We start from the raw sequence: 18,822 nt of genomic DNA on the forward strand, positions 1-18,822 counted from the left end.
CTTGTAACTGGAGTTAATGAGAAATCAACGTGGTGGATGGAATTACTTTGGCCACTACAGTCCAGGAGTAAATGAAATGATAAATCCAAAGTGGTGAAAAGCAAAACAAACAAAAAAACACGACTGTCAGCCAAGAATATTATACCTGGGGAAGATATAAAAAATGAAAGGGAATAAATGCTTTCCAAAGCAAGGAAAAATTGAAGTTCATCACTACTCTGCTGACCTTACAAGAAGTGCTCAAGGGAGCCCTGCATTTAGAAGATAAAGGATGATATCTGTCATAATCAAAATACATAAAAGTATAAAACTCTCAGCCGGGCGCAGTGGCTCATGCCTGTAATCCCAGCACTTTCGGAGGTCAAGGCAGGTGGATCATGAGGTCAGGAGATTGAGACTATTCTGGCTAACATGGTGAAACCCCGTTTCTACTAAAAATACAAAAAAATTAGCCAGGCTTGGCGGGCAGGCACCTGTAGTCCCAGTTACTCGGGAGGCTGAGGCAGGAGAATGGTGTGAACCCAAGAGGCAGAGCTTGCAGTGGGCCGAGATCACACCACTGCGCACTCCAGCCTGCATGACACAGCGAGACTCGGTCTCACACACACAAAAAATAAATATATAAATAGAATAAAGGAGTCAAGTGTTACTGCTACAGAAAACCAGCAAACCACAATGATAGGAGAACAGGATGAGAGGATACGGAAAACCAAAAAATAATTCACAAAATGACAGGAATTAAGTACTGAATAATAACCTTGAATGTAAGCAGTTTAAATTCCCCACTTAAAAAATATAGATTGGCTGAATAGAAAAACAACAAAAAAAATGACTTAACTGTATACTGCCTATAAAAAACTGACTTTACTGGTAAAGACACATAGACTGTAAGTGAAGGGATGGAAAAAGATAATCCATGCAAACAGAAACCAAAAGCAAGCATGAGTAGCTACGTTAATATCAGATAAAATAGACTTTAAGTCAAAAAGTGGCAAAGAAGGTAATTCTATAATGATAGAGGGACCAATTCAGCAAGAAGATAAAACAATTCTAAATATTCGTGCACCCAACACTGGAGCATGCAGATATAGAAAGCAAACATTACTGGATCTAAAGGGAGAGACTGACTCCAATAAAATCAGGTTAGGTGTCTTCAACAACCGACTCTCAGCCTTGGACTGATCATCTAGCCAAGTCATCAACAAAGAGACATCAAATTTAAACTTCTTTTTAGATCAAATGTGCTTGACAGGCATTTACAGAACATATTGTCCAACAGCTACAGAATACATATTCTTACCACATGGGACATTCTTGAGGCTAGACTATTTGTTGTACAACAAAAGTAGTCTCAACGATTAAAAAAATAGAAATAATATCACTTATGTTCTCAGACCACAGTGGAATAAAACTAGAAATCAACAATGAGAACTTTGGAAATTGTACAAATACAAGGAAATTAAGCCACGATTATGAGCCATCATTGGATTTAAGGAGAAATACGAAACAAAAAGTTTCTTGAAACAAATGAAAATGGAAACACAACATATCAAAATATGTGGGATACAGCAAAAGCCATGATAAAAGGATGTTTAATAGCAACAAATACTTGCATGAAGAAAGTAGAAAGATTTTATCCTATTGATGCGCCTCAAGGAACTAGAAAATCAAGAACAAACCACATACAAAATTAATAGCAGGAAATAAATTAGAGGTGAAAAAAAAAGGCTATACAAAGGATCAATGAAATGAAGATTTGGATTTTTTTTTTGACAGAATAAACAAAATTCATAAATTTCTGGATAGACTAACCAAGATAAAAAGAGAAGACACAAATAAAATCCCAGCCAAAAAAGGAGACGGTAAAACTTATATCGCACAAAAATAGAAGATTGTTAGAGACTATTGTGAACAACTGTCTGAACAAATTGGAACCTACGGGAAACAGATACATTCCTGGACATGAGAAAACTACCAATATTTGGCCATGAAGAAATAGAACACCTGAACAGCCCAATAATGAGTAATGAAACTGAGTCAGTAATAAAATGTCTTCGAACAGAGAAAAGCTTGAGCCCAGGAGATTTTTAGTGCTGAATGCTGCAAACTTACAAAGAAGATCTAACATCAGTTCTCCTCAAACTATTCCGAAAAATTGGAAAGGAGAGGTTGTTTCCTAGCTTCTTCCATGAGGCCAGGATTACCTTGATACCAAAACCAGATAAGGATACAATAAAAAACGCTATAGGCCAGTACTCCTGACGAACTTAGATGCAAAAATCCTCAGCAAAATACCAGCACACCACATCTAACAAATCAATAAAAATATCATTCACTGTGATCAAGTGGGTTTTATTCCAGGGATGGTAGGATGGTTCATTATATGTAAATCAATAAACATGATACATCACAAAAAGGTCAAAAATTATATTTTAATATGATTATATATTGTTGCATCTCAAATACAAAAAAAGGGTTTCATAAAATTCAACATCCCTTCATAATAAAAAAACTCCATAAATTAAACATAGAAAGAACACATCATAGTAAACGCCATGAATGACAAAGCTGCAGCTAACTATATACTGAGGCAGAACTGAAATCCTTTCTTCTAAGAACTAAAACAAGATAAGGATGCTCACCTTTACCACTCATATTCAACATAGTACTGGAAGTCCTAGCCAGAGTAACCAGGCAAAAGAAATGAATGCGTCCACATTTGAAAAGGGGAATTCAAATTGTCCCTTTTTCAGATAACATGATCTTATATATAGAAGCACCTAAAGACTCTACCTAAAACTCTTAGATCTGATAGATGAACTCAGTAAAGTTTCAAGGTAAAAAATCAGTGTACACAACTCAGTAGTTTATCTATTCTCTAATAATGAACTAGTTGAAAAAGAAATTAGGAAAGTAATCCCATTTATAACAGCTACAGAAGAAAAAACCTAGGAATAAATTTAACCCAGGAGTAATTACATTCGATCCAGCAACCGCACTACTATGTTTTTATCCAAATGGAAGGAAATTAGTGTCAGAATTATAGGGCATCCCTGTACTTACTACAGCACTATTCTTGATAGCCAAGATGTGGAATTAATCTGTGTCCATCAACTTAGGAATACACAAAGAAAATGTAACACATATACATAATAGAATATTACTCCTCCATTAAAATGAAATCTTGGCATTTACGGTAACGTGGATAAAATTACATTTTGTTATATTAAGTGAAATAAGTCAGGCATTGAAAGACACATATTGTATGCTGTCCCTCATGTGGGAGTTTAAAAAGTTGATATCATGGACACAGAGAGTAAAATGATATTTACCAGAGGCTGTGGATAGTGGTGGTGGTGGGATAAAGGGAGGTTAATCGAAACATATAGTTAGATAGAAGGAATACGTCCTATTGTTGCATACCACCAGAGGATGAATATAGTTCATAATTATTGAAGATTTCAAAATAGCTAGAAGATTTGAAATGATCCCAACACAAAGAAGTAGTAAATGTTTGAAGTGATGGGTATCCAAAATATCCTGATTTGACTATTACACATTACATGCATATTTCAAAATATCATATGTACCCCATAAATATGTATGGTTACTATGTATCAATGTTTTCTTAAACTTAGATTTCAGATAAACAATGTAATGAAACACTGTAAAGAACTAGAAAAGCACGGGGAAAAAACTCAACATTAGTGGAAGAAAACAATAAAGAGAGCATAAACAGTGAAGTTCAGATTTTAAGAAACGATTTAAAAGGTCAACAAAAATGAAAAGTTGGGTTTGTTAAAACATAGGCAAAATTGGCAAGGCACAGTGGCTCACACCTGTAATCCCAGCACTTTGGGAGGCCGAGGTGGGCGGATCAGGAGGTCAGGAGGTCGAGACCATCCTGGCCATCATGGTGAAACCCTGTCTCTACTAAAAATACAAAAATTAGCTGGGCGTGGTGGCGCATGCCTGTAGTCCCAGCTACCCAGGAAGCTGAGGCAGAAGAATTGCTTGAACTCAGGAGGCAGAGGTTTCATTGAGCCAAGATCGTTCCACTGCACTCCAGTCTGGGCAACAGAGCGAGACTCCGTCTCAAAAAAAAAAAAAAAAGGCAAAATTGACAAACTTTTTGCTAGTCTAAGAAAAAAGACCAAAATCTGTAAAATCAGAAACAAAAGAGGAGACGTAACTACTGATACCGCAGAAATACAAAGAAACACAAAATCATTAGAGACTATTATGAAGAAGTATTCCCCAACTACTTGGAAAAACGAGAAGTGGAGGTATTTTTGGAAACCTACAAACTACGAAGAAGATTCAAGAACCACGAAGTTCATCGGGAACTTTGAAGAAAGAAAAATCTTGAACAGACCAGTAATGAATAATAAGAGATCAAAGCACTAATAAAATGGTCTCCTGTCACAGGGAAGCTCATGATCTGACAGTTTCACTGCTCAGTTCTGTCAGACATTTAAAGAAGAACCAGGCCAGATGAGGTGACTCACACCTGCAATCCTAGCACTTTGGGAGGCCAGAGCGAGCAGATCACGAGGTCAGGAGTTCGAGACCAGCCTGGCCAATATGGTGAAACCCTGTCTCTACTAAAAATAGAAAAATTAGCCAGGTGTGGTGGTCTGGAGTCCCAGCAACTTGGGAGGCTGAGGCAGAAGAATTGCTTGAACCTAGGAGGTGTAGGTTGCAGTGAGCCGAGATCGTGCCACTGCACTTCAGCCTGAGCAAGAGATTGAGACTCCGTCTCAAAAACAAAAAAAAATTATATATATATATATATATATATATATATATTTAGATATATATTTTATACTACATATGTTTATATATTTTATATATATATTTTATACCATATATATTTGTACATTTCATTTCTATATATATATAGCCATGGTAACCAATATAGTATGGTACTGGCATGGAAATAGACACATTGGTCAGTGGAACAGAATAGAGAAACCTAGAAATCCACGCATTTATAGCCAACTTAGTTTTGACAAAGGCTCCAAGAACATACTTTGAGGAATGGGGAGTTTCTTCAATAAATGGTGCTCAGAAAACTGGATATACTTATGAAGAAGAATCAAACTAGACTCTTTCACAATTTACAAAAATCACCTCAACTTGGATTAGAGAGTTGAACGTAAGACCTAAAAATATGAAACTACTAGAAGAAAAGATTGGGGAAACACTTTACAATGTTGGGATGAGTAAAGATTTTGTAGGGGGTTGGCGGGGGAGGGGAAGACCTCTAAATTATGAGCAACAAATGCTAAAATATTTAGATGCGGTGTCCCATCAAGCTAAAACCCTTCTGCCCAGTAAAGGAAATAATCAACAAAGTGAAGATACAAGCTACAGAATGGTAGAAGATATTTTTGAGCTATACATTTGAAAAGGGATTAATAACCAGAATATATAAGTAACTCAACAGCAAATGGTCAAATAACTCTATTTTAAAATGGGCAAGAATTTTTATTGAATAGGTATTTCTCAAAAGAAGACATAGAAATGGCCAACAGATACATGAATAGATGTTCAATGTTACAGGGAAATGCAAATCAAAACCACAGTGAGATATTTTACCCCAGTTAAAGTGGTTTTTATCAAAAAGACGATAAACAATGAGTGCTGGCCGGGATGAAAAGAAAGGGAAACTCGTACACTTTCTGAAAAAGACAGTATGAAAAAGAATGTGAATGCTCATTGAAAAACTGTAGAACTACCATATGACTCTGCATTCCCACTGCTTGGTATATATTTAAAAGAAAGGAAGTCAGTATATTCAAGAAATGTCTGCACTCCCATGTTTATTGTAGTACTATTCACATTAGCCAAGATATGGAATTCACCTAAATGTTAATTTATAGATGAATGGATATAGAAAATGTGGTACACAGATATAAGTGGAATATTACTCAGCCATAGAAAATGATGAAATTATGTTATTTGTAGCAATGTGGATGGAACACAGAGGTCATTATGTTAAGTGAAGTAAACTGGCCCAGAACGACAAATACCATATGTTCTTTCTCAAATGTGGAGGCTTAAAAAGTAGATTTCATGTAGGTAGAGAGTAGATTGGTGGTTACCAGAAGCTAGAAGGAGGAGGGGGCACAGGAGATTTAGAAAGGATTTTGAAAGGTTGATTAATGGGCACTTTTCTCTTTCCCTCGGGGCATTTGGCAGCGGTGGTGGCTTTTGCAGCCGTAGCCAAGATTAAGGCTCAGGATGTTTGAGGCAAGAAGGAAGAGGAGCTGCTAAGACAGCTGGACAACCTGAAGGTAGACCTGTCCCAGATGTATGTCGCCAAAGTGACAGGTGCCTGACATTCCAGTTCTCTTAGATTATAGTCATTTCCAAATCTGTTTTGTGTTCTCACTGTCATTAGCCAAACTCAGAAAACAAACCTCAGGAAGTTCTTACAAGGGCAAGAAATACTATCCCCCAGATCTGTGGCCCAAGAATACTTGTATCATGTGCCACTGGCTGAACAAGCACAGGGAGAACCTGAAGACCAAGAAGCAGCAGCAGCAGCAGCAGGAACAGGCTGTACCGACGGAAGTAAGAGGCCTAGGCATGAGCGTTGCTGAGTCAAAATTCAAACTGGAGGGAAAAAAAAACAGGTGTTAGGTTAACGGGCACAAAAATACAGTTAGAAGGAACACGATGTATTGTTCAGTACTGCAGTAGGGTGACTATAGTTAACAATAATTTGTATATCTTAAAATAACTGGTGGAGAGCAATTAAAATGTTCCCAACACAAAGAAGGGGTGAATTTTTGGGGTGATGGATGTCCCTTTTGCCCTGTTCTGATCATTATATGTTATATACATGTATCAAGATATCACATGTACTCTAAAAATATATATAGCTATTATGTTTCAGTTTTTAAAAACTCTGTTTATATGTAGCATAGTAAAATATTTTGTGTCTTTAAAACAAAATTAAAGGAATAACTAAAAGAATCTGTATGGGAGAACTGATCTTGTGTGTAGAGGATCTTCAGGGCTCTACAAAAGAAAAAACCTATTAGAACTAAAGACGTTCTGCAAGGCTGCAAAATACAAGTTGAGCATTTGCAAAACAATTATATTTGTATATACTAGCAATGAACATTAAAAGTGAAATAATTTTACAGTAGCATCAAAAAGATCAAGATGTTAGAGAATAAATTTAACAAAATAAGTTCAAATGAAACTATAAAATACTGACAAAAGAAACTGTGTAAGTGGAAAGATATTTTATAGTCTTGTATTGGAACTTTATTGTTAAGACTGAAGTACTCTCCAAACTGATCTTCAGATTCAACACAATCACTGTGAAAATCCAAGTTCACTTTGTGTATGTATGTAAAGAAATGGACAGACAAATCCTGAAATTTATGTGGAAATGCAGAGGGCCCAGAATAGTCAAAATGTAGAAAAAGAGGCAAAAAATTGCAGGACTCCTGATTTCTCCATTTCAAAACTTATCAAACCATGCTGCAGAATAATAAGATGGAAATAAATGGGAAAATATTTCATGTTCATGGACTGGAAGACTTAATTTTTTTATATATTATAATATACAAAGTAATCTACAGATTCAACACAATTACTATCAAAATCTCAGTAACATTTATCCCAGAGATGGAAAATATTCTAAAAATCAGATGAGAGCTCAAGGTACCCCAAATAATCAGAACATTTTGAAAAAGAACAGAGTTAGAGTACTCATATGTTATTTTAAACATATTACTAAGCTACAGTAGTCAAAATAGTATGGAACTGGCTTAAGGACAGGCTAATGGAATAGAATAGAGTGCACAAATCCTCAAATCTTCAACAAGAGTGCTAAGACCACTCATTGGGGAAATGTCAGACTTTTTAAAAAATGGTAGTGTGAATACAGTATCTTCATGCAAAAAAAGAGAAGTAGGACCCTTGTATCACACAGTGTATAAAAATTATCTCAGTGTTTTAAAGACCTAAATGTAATCCTGAAACTATAAAATCCTGAGAAAAAAACATAGGGGAAAAGCATCACATTGTTGTATGTGCTGGCGGTTTCTTCACTGTGACACCAAAAGCACAGGCAACAAAAGCAAAAATGGGGCTACATCAAACTTAAACTTTTGTGCCTTAAAACAAAGGGGTGTGTAAAGGCAACTTACAGAATAGAATGAAATATTTACAGATCATATACCTATAAGGAGTTAATATCAGACTGTATGAAGAACTCCTATATTTCCACATCTAAAAATCAAATATCCTGATTTTAAAAGGGGAAAAATACTTTAATAGATATTTATCCAAAGATGGTCTAGAAATGTTCACAAGGGCCAGGCGCAGTGGCTCATGCCTGCAATCCCAGCACTTTGGAAGGCCAAGGTGGGCAGATCACCTGAGGTCAAGGGTTTGAGACCAGCCTGCGCAACATGGTGAAACCCCATCTCTACTAAAAATACAAAAAATTAGCCAGTCATGATGGCGGGCACCTGTAATCCCAGCTACTTGAGAGGCTGAGTCAGAAGAAACGCTTGAACCTGGGAGGCAGAGGTCGCAGTGAGCAGAAATTGCGCCACTGCACTCCAGCCTGGGCCATGAGAGCAGAACTCCATCTCAAAAAAAAAGAACAAAAGAAGTGTTCACAAGCATGTGAAAACATACTCAACATTCTCTAATCTAGAAATGCAAATAAAAACTACACTTGGGTATCACCTGATACCCACTAGGATCATTGCTATCAACAAAATAGAAAATATCTTTGGCAAGAATGTAGAGAAATTGGAAACGTACTGTTGTAGGAATTGTAAAATGGTGCAATCACTATGGAAAATAGCTTGGAGGGTCCACAAAAAAATGAAAAATATAACTATCATATGATGCACCAATCTCATTTCTGCATGTATATATATTAAAAATGTAAAGCTGGATTTTGAAGAGATACTTCCCCACCCATGTTCATAGCCACACTTTTCACATTAACCAAGAAGTAGAAGCAGACCAAATGTTCATCCACAGATTTATGTATAAATAAAATGTAGTCTCTACATAAAATGGAAAATTGTTCAGCCTTAAAAAGGAAAGAAATCCTGTCACATGCTACGACATGGATGAATCTTGAGGACATTATGCTAAGTGAAATGAGCCAATCGCAAAAAGAAAAAATATGATTCCATTTATTTGAGGTAAGTAAAGTTGTTAAATTCATATAAACAAAGTAGAATGTTGGTTACAAGTGGGTGTCATGAAGGGGAAAAGAGGAGCTCTTTAATGGGTGTAGAGTTTGAGATTAGTGAGATGAAAAAGTTTTGGAATTCTGTTCCACAACAGTGTGAATATGCTAATGTGAAACAGTACTGAACTGAATGCTTAAAACTGTTAACATGGTAAACTCAGTGCAAAGCTTCAGTAATCAAGAGTTAGGCTGATATAAAGCTCAACAGCTAGATCATTGCAGTATAATCAAGTGTCTAAAAATAATCCCTTACATTTATGGTCTGTTGATTTCAAAAAGAGTTTCAAAACAATTTGGTAGGGAAAAGTAGTCTTTCCAGTAAATGATATTGTAACAACTGAATATCCACATGTAAAAGAATGAAGTTGAATCCCTGCTTTCTATCATACAAAAATGAACTCAAAATGGGTCAAATATCTAAATATAAGAGCTAATGCTACAAAATTTTTAGGAGTAAGTCTTTGTGATGTTGGATTAGGCAATGATTTCTTAGATATAAAATACACAAGTAACAAAATAAAACATAGGTAAACTGGATTTCACCTAATTAAAACCTTTTGTGCTTCAAAGTGATAGGGACAGGAGGCAGGGAAATTCTGGGCAGAAGAGGATGGATCCCCAGTGAGGGCTGCAGCCTCAAGCTGAAAAGCCTGATATGGTGGCCCAAAGTGAGAACTTACATCCTTGATTTCCTGCTCAAATGTTGCCTTTTCCAAAACCACCCCTGGCCTGCTCTGCCCCTGATTCCTGTGCCCATAAAAGCCCCAGGCTCAGCCAGCAGAGAAAGGAGAAGCAGCTGGACATTGGAGACTACAGCTGGATGTCAGAGAGAAGCAGCTTGACTTCAGAGGGATGGTCTGACAGCCTAACTTCTGAGAAGAATCTGGCCAGAGACAGCCAGACTTCAGTGGAGTTTACCTTCCCACTCTGTCTCCTTTTCAGCTCCCCTTCCTGCTGAGAGCCACTTCCATCAGCAATAAAATTTCCTGCATTTACCATCCTCCAATTTGTTTGTGCAAACTCATTTCTCCTGGATGCTGGTCAAGAGCTCAGGTGCCACAAGTGTGGTTGCAAAAGGCTGTCACACTGACCCTTTGCCCTTGCTGGCAGAAGGCAGCCACCTCATGCAAAAAGGCAGAGGATCCACTGAGCTGTTAACACTTAAGCCATACATATGCAGACAGCCAAGCTAAAAGAGCACCCAAACACTTCCTCTGGGACTTCAGGGGTCACTGGCACCTCTCCCCAGATGTTACTGCGGGACCAGTACAGAGTTCACTCCTGCTGGTGCCCAAAGGCATTCACCCCAGCTGCCGAACCCACTCACCTGTTTGCTCCCTCCAGCAGGGGGTGGAACACAGCAGGTTTGAGTGAGTGGAGTGGCTGACTCCAGTGCTCATATATTCCCATTTCTTCCCACGAAGCAGTCAGGGAAATATCCTGCTTCAAAAGGACATCATCAAGAAAGTGAAAGGAAAAAAAAGGAAAGACCCACAAAATGGGAGAAAATATTTTTTAAGTACATATCTGATAAGGAAATTATATCTAGAATATGTAAAGAAGTCTTACAACTAAATAATAAAATTATAAATATTCCAATAAGAAAGGAAAACAGGATTTTAACAGGTCTTCCTCTAAAGAAGATATACAAATGGGTAATTAGCACTTGAAAAAAAGCTGAAGGTCATTAGTCATTAGGGAAATGCAAACCAAAACTATAGCCTACCCGTTCATACCCATAACAATACCTAAAGTAAAAGGGACAGATATTAGTGTTTGTGAGGTTGGAGGGAAATTGGAACCCTCATTCACTGCTGGTGGGAATGTGAAATGGTGCAGCCACTTTGGAAATGAGTCTGGCAGTTCCTTAAATGAATAAACAAGATTACCATAGGACTCAATAATCCCACTCCTAAATATATGCCCAGGAGGAATGAAAACATGTTTACACAAAAACTTATACATGAATATTTATAGCAGCATTATTCATAGTAGCCAAAAAGAGAAAATAGTGTAAACATTCATCAATTTATAAATGAAGAAACACAATTGGTATATCCATACAATGGAATGTTATTTAGAAATAAAAGGACATTAAATACTGATTTATGCAACAACATGGATGAACTTGGAAAACATGTTAAGTAAAAGAAGCTAGTCATAAAAGGCTACATTTTATATGATTCCATTTATTTCAAGTGTCCTGAGTAGGCAAATCTGTATAATGAAAATGTAGATTTGTGGTTGCCAGATGATCCCTAGTGAGGGTGGTGGAAGAGATTTGGAGAATAACTGCTGGTGGGTATGGAGTTTCTTTAGGGAGTAAATGTTCTGAATGTAGATAGTGATGGTGATTGCACAACTTTATTAAAAATCACTGAATTATATGGTTCAAAAGAATATACTGTGAATTGTATTTTAATAAAGCTGGTACTTTTTTAAAGTTATGGTAGTTGATACTTTATCATCATATAACAAAATTAACACACTTTTTTAAGAAAAATTTTCCTTTTTATACTCATATTTTAGTGTACTTTTACAAAGAAGTTTATTAATAACAATTTATTTAAAGCAGATAATGTTACAAGCAGTTGAATTTTGCAGATCACATATCAAAAAATAGTTTTGGTGATGAACCGATAATTAAATTAGACCTTCCTTTAATTTCATTTAAAGCAAAGAATTAAATACCACCTGACTTGGAAAAGGATTTGTTACTAGTCATTATTTATTCATCTCCCCAGAACATATCTAAAAAGGCATTGCCAAGGTATATCATAATGACTGTTCATTGTATGTGTTACTTTTTTTTACCTTGAGACACCTTGTTTGACCTAATACACTTGGAAAGGATTGGGAAAATTGAGTTATTGTCTTCTTCAATATACTGTTGCTAAACAATATTTTTCATTAAAGTTTCTTTCTGTGCTTTAAACTAATTATCAACAAAACTATTGAACTGCAGATTGAATTTATTTAACTTATGAGAAATATCTACCAAATAAGTTAGCTGACAAAGCCACTTCTGTCAAACCATTTTTTTCAGTGTTTCATACAAACTCTATGCATTCTTTGCTGATGAAAGAGGCAAGGTTTTTAACAACAGCAACAAAAAAAATGTCAGCACTGTCATTGTAAATATTTAGACAGCTCGAGTGGGACGAATTGTTTTATTTTGTGAAACAGGAGAAGGGTGGCTGGGAAAGGGGACGTGGGAAGTGATGTCTCCTATGGCACACAGGTGTATGTTCTCAGGCAAATCTGTCTTTGAATTTGAGATTGTATATACATATTCCTTTAAAACGATGCCTGTGCATCTTCCTGAAAGTCTTCGTCTGTCACCCGGGCTGGAATGCATTGGCACAATTATGGCTAACTGTAACCTCAACATCCTGGGCTCAAGCCATCCTTGCACCTCCGCCTCCAGAGTAGCTGGGACTGCAAAGCACATGCCTTCACAACCAGCCAATTTTCATATTGTTTCTAGAGAGGGATGTTGCCCAGGCTAGTCTTGATCTCCCGGGCTCAAGTGATCCTCCTGCCTCAGCCTCCCAGGCAGTGCTGGGATTACAGGCATGAACCTCCATGCCTGGCCTCCTTTATATTTATTTTTATTTATTTATTTTTTTAAATGGACTCTTGCTCTATTGCTCAGGCTGGAGTGCAGTGGCACAATCTCGGCTTACTGTAACCTCCACCTCCTGAGTTCAAGTGATTCTCCTGCCTCAGCCCCCCTGAGTAGCTGGGATTACAGGCACCTGCCATGACATCTGGCTACTTTGTGTGTGTGTGTGTGTGTGTGTGTGTGTGTGTGTGTGTTTACAGGTGCTTGCCATGACATCTGGCTACTGTGTGTGTGTGTGTGTGTGTGTGTGTGTGTGTTTAGTAGAGATGGGATTCTATCATGTTGGCCAGGCTGGTCTCGATCTCCTGACCTCAAGTGATCCACCTGCCTCAGCCTCCCAAAGTTCTAGCATTATATGTGTGAGCCACCGTGCCCAGCCTCTGCTACTTTTTTAAAGCCTATCTCCACAAGTCTGCTTTCTCATTTTGGGTATTCAAATGAATTCAGTAGGTACTGTTCTACCCTACTGTTAGTCTTTTGCAAATGAATAGCATGGCCTTGAAAAGCATACCTTTGTGCATAGTAGTAGTGTATACAGGTATATTTATTTATTTGGGTGGTTGTTTATTTATTTATCTATCTTGAGACGGAGTTTTGCCCAGACTAGAGTGCAGTGCACGATCTCTGCTCACTGCAACTTCCACCTCCCGGGTTCAAGCAATTCTCCTGCCTCAGCCTCCCTAGTAGCTGGGATTACAGGCCTGCCACCGCACCCGGCCAATTTTTGTGTTTTTAGTAGAGACGGGTTTTCACCATGTTGGCCAGGCTGGTCTTGAACTCCTGATCTCGTGATCCACCCGCCTCGGCCTCCCAAAGTGCTGGGATTACAGGCTTGAGCCACTGTGCCCAGCCACAGGTATATTTTGATGTTGGTACACTTTGTATTCGTTTGGACTACATTTTGCTAGAGATGATACCTGTGACACTTGTCTGTGCTCTGTGTTACTCTCCTGCACTTGTGACAGATGTATCTTGCTGTCTATACGGAACCTAAGAATCCTCCACAGCTGGCAGCTTCTACTAGTTGTTTGGAACTAGAATAAGAGGTGATTCTCTGTGATAGCAATTTTGTTAGTTTTCTTAGTTTGTTTATATCTTTGCTCTTTTTGTAGTTTGGATTTTCTAATTACTTTATTAATGCAATTTCCTTTTGTTAAACTTTATTGTCCTTAAACCAGCTTGGAGACATGCTGGGAGATAATTTTCCATGGGTCTCACCCTTTCCTGTGTGTTTTGTGAACAGAGGCTGTGGCTGCCTTTGTTCTTGACTATCTTTTCAAGATTATTTCTGTATACAGTGAGTAGCTTTGGAAGATGCTGTAGTGACTTCACAGCAGCGGTCAGGTTTGCATATCTCCCTGGAAGGTAGAGCTGGCGTCTCCCGCTAGTGCAGAGGGATAGGCATATTTCCCATGATTAAAGATTCCACCTGCTGAAGGTTAGGGTTTCTCTCCTGTGACGCAACACACTGCGTGTGCAGGTGGCCTGTGGCCCTGTTCAAGTTGCTCTGTGGTATTTGGGACTTGGGGAACTAGAGCCTAGTGGTCACAAGATAATGTTGATATTCTGGCTGCCCCTGTTACTGTAAGTAATAAATACCTCGTCTCTCACCCAGGAGACATTTTTCCTCTGCCAGCATTTATTAGCTTGTGACAGGCTAACTTGTTAGCTTGAAAGTAGTGTGAATCTCAGATCCTTCACAGGTCTTGATAGTATGTAGGTAACACAAATAAATGCATAAACAGCTATCTGAGTTCAGCTCAGAAATGTCAGTTTTTACCCATGTTTTTCATTAAAAACTATTATATATTGTATAAACGTAGCATCGGTTTTTCAAATTTTTTTCTACATTATAATTTTTTGGTATAAGTTTGCTATTTATGTTTAATGAGAATTTTAAAAGCATAGTAAACTATGTTTTTAGTGCACTAAAATTGTATGTATGTTTGTATAAACTTGTGTTTGGTTTGTTTTTGTTTTTCGAGATACAGTTGCACTCTGTTGCCCAGGCTGGAGTGCAGTAGTGCAGTCTCGACTCGCTGCAACCTCTGCCTCCTGGATTCAAGTGATTCTCATGCCTTAACCTCCCGAGTAGCTGGGACTACGGGTGCCTGCTGGGACTACAGGCACCTGCCACCACGCCTGGCTAAATTTTGTATTTTTAGTAGAGACAGGGTTTTGCCACGTTGGCCAGGCTGGTCTCAAACTCTTGACCTCAAGTAATCCATTCACCTCAGCCTCCCAAAGTGCTGGGATTACAGACGTGAGTCAGGAGCCACTGCGCCCAGCCCTGTATTTGTAAATACATGTCTAGTTATGTTTTTTGTTTGTTTGTTGTTTGTTGTTTTTTGTTTTTTTGAGGCAGAGTCTCGCTCTGTCACCCATGCTGGAGTGCAGTGGCGCCATCTCTGCTCACTGCAAACTCTGTCTCCCGGGTTCAAGCGATTCTCCTGCCCCAGCCTCCCGAGTAGCTGAGACTACAGGTGCATGCTACCATGCCCAGCTAATTTTTTGTGTTTTTATTAGAGACAGGGTTTCTACTAAACATGTTAGTAGTGGATGGGGTTTCTACTAAACATAGCCTCGTGTTAGCCAGGATGGTCTCTATCTCCTAACCTTGTGATCCACCCACCTCGGCCTCCCAAAGTGCAGAGATTACAGGTGTGAGCCACCACACCCGGCCTAGTTATGTTTTTAAAAACAAATTATTGTCTGCCTCATCATATATTTATGAATCAGTCTTAATTCCATGAATGGCATAGTGACGTACTGTTTGCCTCTGTTTCAGAATATTGGAAAGAAGATGACCTGCCAGGAGTTCATTGCAAATCTGCAAGGGGTAAATGAGGGTGTTGATTTCTCCAAGGATCTGCTGAAAGTAAGCATGGAACTACTGGTTTTTAGTGTATGCTTATGTTTCTATATTTGCTGCTTACAGCTTAATCCTAAGTAGGCTAAGGATCACTTAAGCATTTTCCTTTTTGCTTTTGGTTTTATTGGTGATGTTTCTTTTAAGCCTTGTCCTTGATTTTTCATGCTGCAAAGTACCTTAAGTTGATAATTTCTAGAAGTCTGTGTTATAATCAATAATACTGAGGTAAGTAAATTTGGAATGGTTGGTGATACAAACAGTGAGTGGCAGTTTTTGTTTGATTTATTTGTAAATAGACTATCAGAATTTGAGGAAGGTCGCAAAGGTATATGCACTACGGAAACAGAGCAGCATTTGCAGGCTGTAATGGAAACAGTTCCAACTGTGTTCAATCCCTAGTCTCAGAGCCACTCAGGTTGTCTCTGGAAATAGATTAAATTAAATTCTCAGTGATTGCAGAATGCCTGAATTATTTGCATTCGGCTTTATTATTGGTAATAATCAGCATGTCTTTCCCCATCATTGGATTGTTTTCAAGGAGACCACAAAATCAGCTTTGAAATTCATGCATTCTCCAGCATTGTAAATGAGATTGGCATTTGATTGAGTACAAAATAATGGTGATATGAATATTTGGGGAGTTGTGGGGTAAGATGTATACATCGAGAATGTGGTTTTTACAGTTCTCTATTTGATTCTAGCTTTTTAAAAAACTTAGTACACGCATAGGTTTCTTTTGGAATCGATTTCTTTAAATGAATTTTTGAGAAAGGTGACATTTGAATCAGCTATGGTATGGAAATGTATGATATGATATGGAAATGTTGAAAGAGAAGTCCTTTGTTATGTTTTATGTAACTTTTAAGCTACATAGAATAGAGTTCTGCCAGATTTGGAAAGTCTTACCTACTATGGTAAATGAAAGAAGGCATTACGATGTGGTATTATGACATTCTTAGTCTTACTAACTTTATTTGCAGCACATTACAAAAAATTATGAAAAAAAATCAGGAAGAAAAGTAGCTTTAATTTATGGAGTAAAGAAGGCATTTTTTTAGGTCCTTTGTACAGCAAGTGCTGCCATTTCTAAAGGTAAAATTCTGAATGGGAGCAGGAGATAAATGGTGCAGGATTGTGACGTGATAAAGATGTTTTATATCTTCCGTTGAATCCATACAGTGTTAACAAGACTTTTTTCAGTCGTGGTATTTGCGTGGAAAATTATGGAGTCTCTCTAAGAGCGGATTTGTGAGGCTTTTATCAACTTATGTCAGAAATGAAAGTTGACAGGAAAATTTGCACAGTGAAGCTTTTAGAATTTAGTGGTAGGCTTATGGTAACCTGCATGACTGCTGGCAAATTATTGGCTAATTTACGGCATGTTTGGTGGTGCTGTATGAAACCCTATATATGGTTAATACACAGTCCAGAGGCTACTGTTCACCTTGAGTAGACGTGTTTTCGTCTACCAAGAATTTGCCAGATGATTTGTTGCTGTTGTGCAATGAGATTATGTTTATAAACCTCAGGGGAAAGTATGTATTATTTGTTTTTTTGTTGTGAGAAGATGATAGTGAAATGATACAGAAAATGGTGATGGTTAGTATGGTAATTGTCAAGTGAAATCTTGATTCTCTTCCGTTACAAACCCCAGCGGCTCACCCCCCCAAGATAGTTTTTCTATTTCAGTAGGAATGGGTATTACTGAAAATTTCAGTAAGAAAAGATTTTCTTTAAACCATGTTTGTTTCATTCCTCTATTCTGTGTGCTGTTCGGTTTTCCTTCCCTTTCCTCTTCTTCCTGCCTTCCTTTTCTCCTGGTTTCTTTTTATTTCTGTCTTTTCCTTTCCCTTTGGCTTTCTATTTTTCTTTTGGTGTCTTTTTTTCTCATTCTCTTTCTCTTAGGATAGCTATCGCTGGATTCCCTGCTGAGATAAATTATTGGGTGGGGAATGTACTTGAATTCTGGGGGAAAATATAGTTATATATGCACTGCACAGATACATAGATACATAGAAACTTTTCAAAGTTTGGTGTCGTCTTACAGGTTTTTTAATATCATGGTCATTCTCTCTTTCTTTGCCACCTTTCCAATCTCCATGTTACAGGCATATGTGACATTAAGTTTATTTTTTGTGAAATAAAAGGAAAAATTATGACCTTTATTAGGTTTCCTCATAATCATATATAGAAACTGCTAGAATCAATATAAAAAAAGCTTAAAGTTACATAAACTGAGGCTTTTATTGTTACGTATTGACCTTGATACTTTTAGATTAATTTGGATCAAAAGTAACATTTGGATTTATGTCTGTTCAGATTTCTTTGGCCCAGAAGTAACATTTGTATTTTTATGTCTGTTGTTCCGTGCCATTTGGTAGTTGGGAACATTTATTGAAGGTCTGCTGTGTGTTTACTAGGTGTTGTGGGATTGGAGAAGATGCTGAAACCAAATGGGCACCTGTCCTCACAGATTACAGACTAATGAGAAACATTGGAGGTGTCTTTCTCCATAAAATGAACAGTTATTCCATGTTGAAATAAAAGTATAAGCCAAATTCTGTTTTTTTATTGTTGTTGTTTTCTGAAGAGAAAGGGTTAAGAAAAAATAGACCCTGACATATTTAAATGTGTGAGAAATGAGAAGCTTGTATAGTCATTTAATTCAGTTAATTTAATTAATATTTTGCTTCTGAATTTGCCTTATACTGTATTGAAGGGATAGATGATACGTTGAGTCCCTTTTTAGTTTAAAAATCCATTGCAGTTTCCATTGTTTACTCAAATAACCTAAACCGATATTCGACTTTTTTCCCGTACAGGGTGTTTAGAGTATAAGATACGGATATCTGTAATAAAAGTGAAATAAGTTGGATATCAGAAGACAACCAGTGATAGGATATTACTTAGGTTCTTCAAAGCAGAAGGCTGGGAGGAGGCGATGTTTGAGATGATGTATGAGTCCATTCTCCCACTGCTGTAAAGAAATACCTGATACGGAGTAATTTATAAAGAACAGAGATTTGTTTGGGTCGTGGTTCTGCGGGCTGTACAGAAAGCATGATGCTGGCATCTGCTTGGCTAGGG

General features: G+C 37.6%; 1 protein-coding gene across 1 annotated transcript in view; it reads left to right on the top strand.

Annotated features, from left to right (window-relative positions):
* The window catches only part of LOC100581529 (PH and SEC7 domain-containing protein 3), a 122,058-nt gene extending 104,391 nt beyond the window's left edge, over positions 1–17,667 (top strand). Inside the window, exons 8-9 of the mRNA XM_030810062.1 lie at positions 15,652–15,741; positions 17,641–17,667. Coding sequence (XP_030665922.1) covers positions 15,652–15,741; positions 17,641–17,667 — 117 coding nt within the window. The remainder of the gene's footprint in view (positions 1–15,651; positions 15,742–17,640) is intronic.
* The last annotated feature ends 1,155 nt before the right edge of the window (positions 17,668–18,822 follow it).

Source organism: Nomascus leucogenys, chromosome 4, assembly GCF_006542625.1.
Source record: "Nomascus leucogenys isolate Asia chromosome 4, Asia_NLE_v1, whole genome shotgun sequence".
Classification (NCBI taxonomy): domain Eukaryota; kingdom Metazoa; phylum Chordata; class Mammalia; order Primates; family Hylobatidae; genus Nomascus; species Nomascus leucogenys.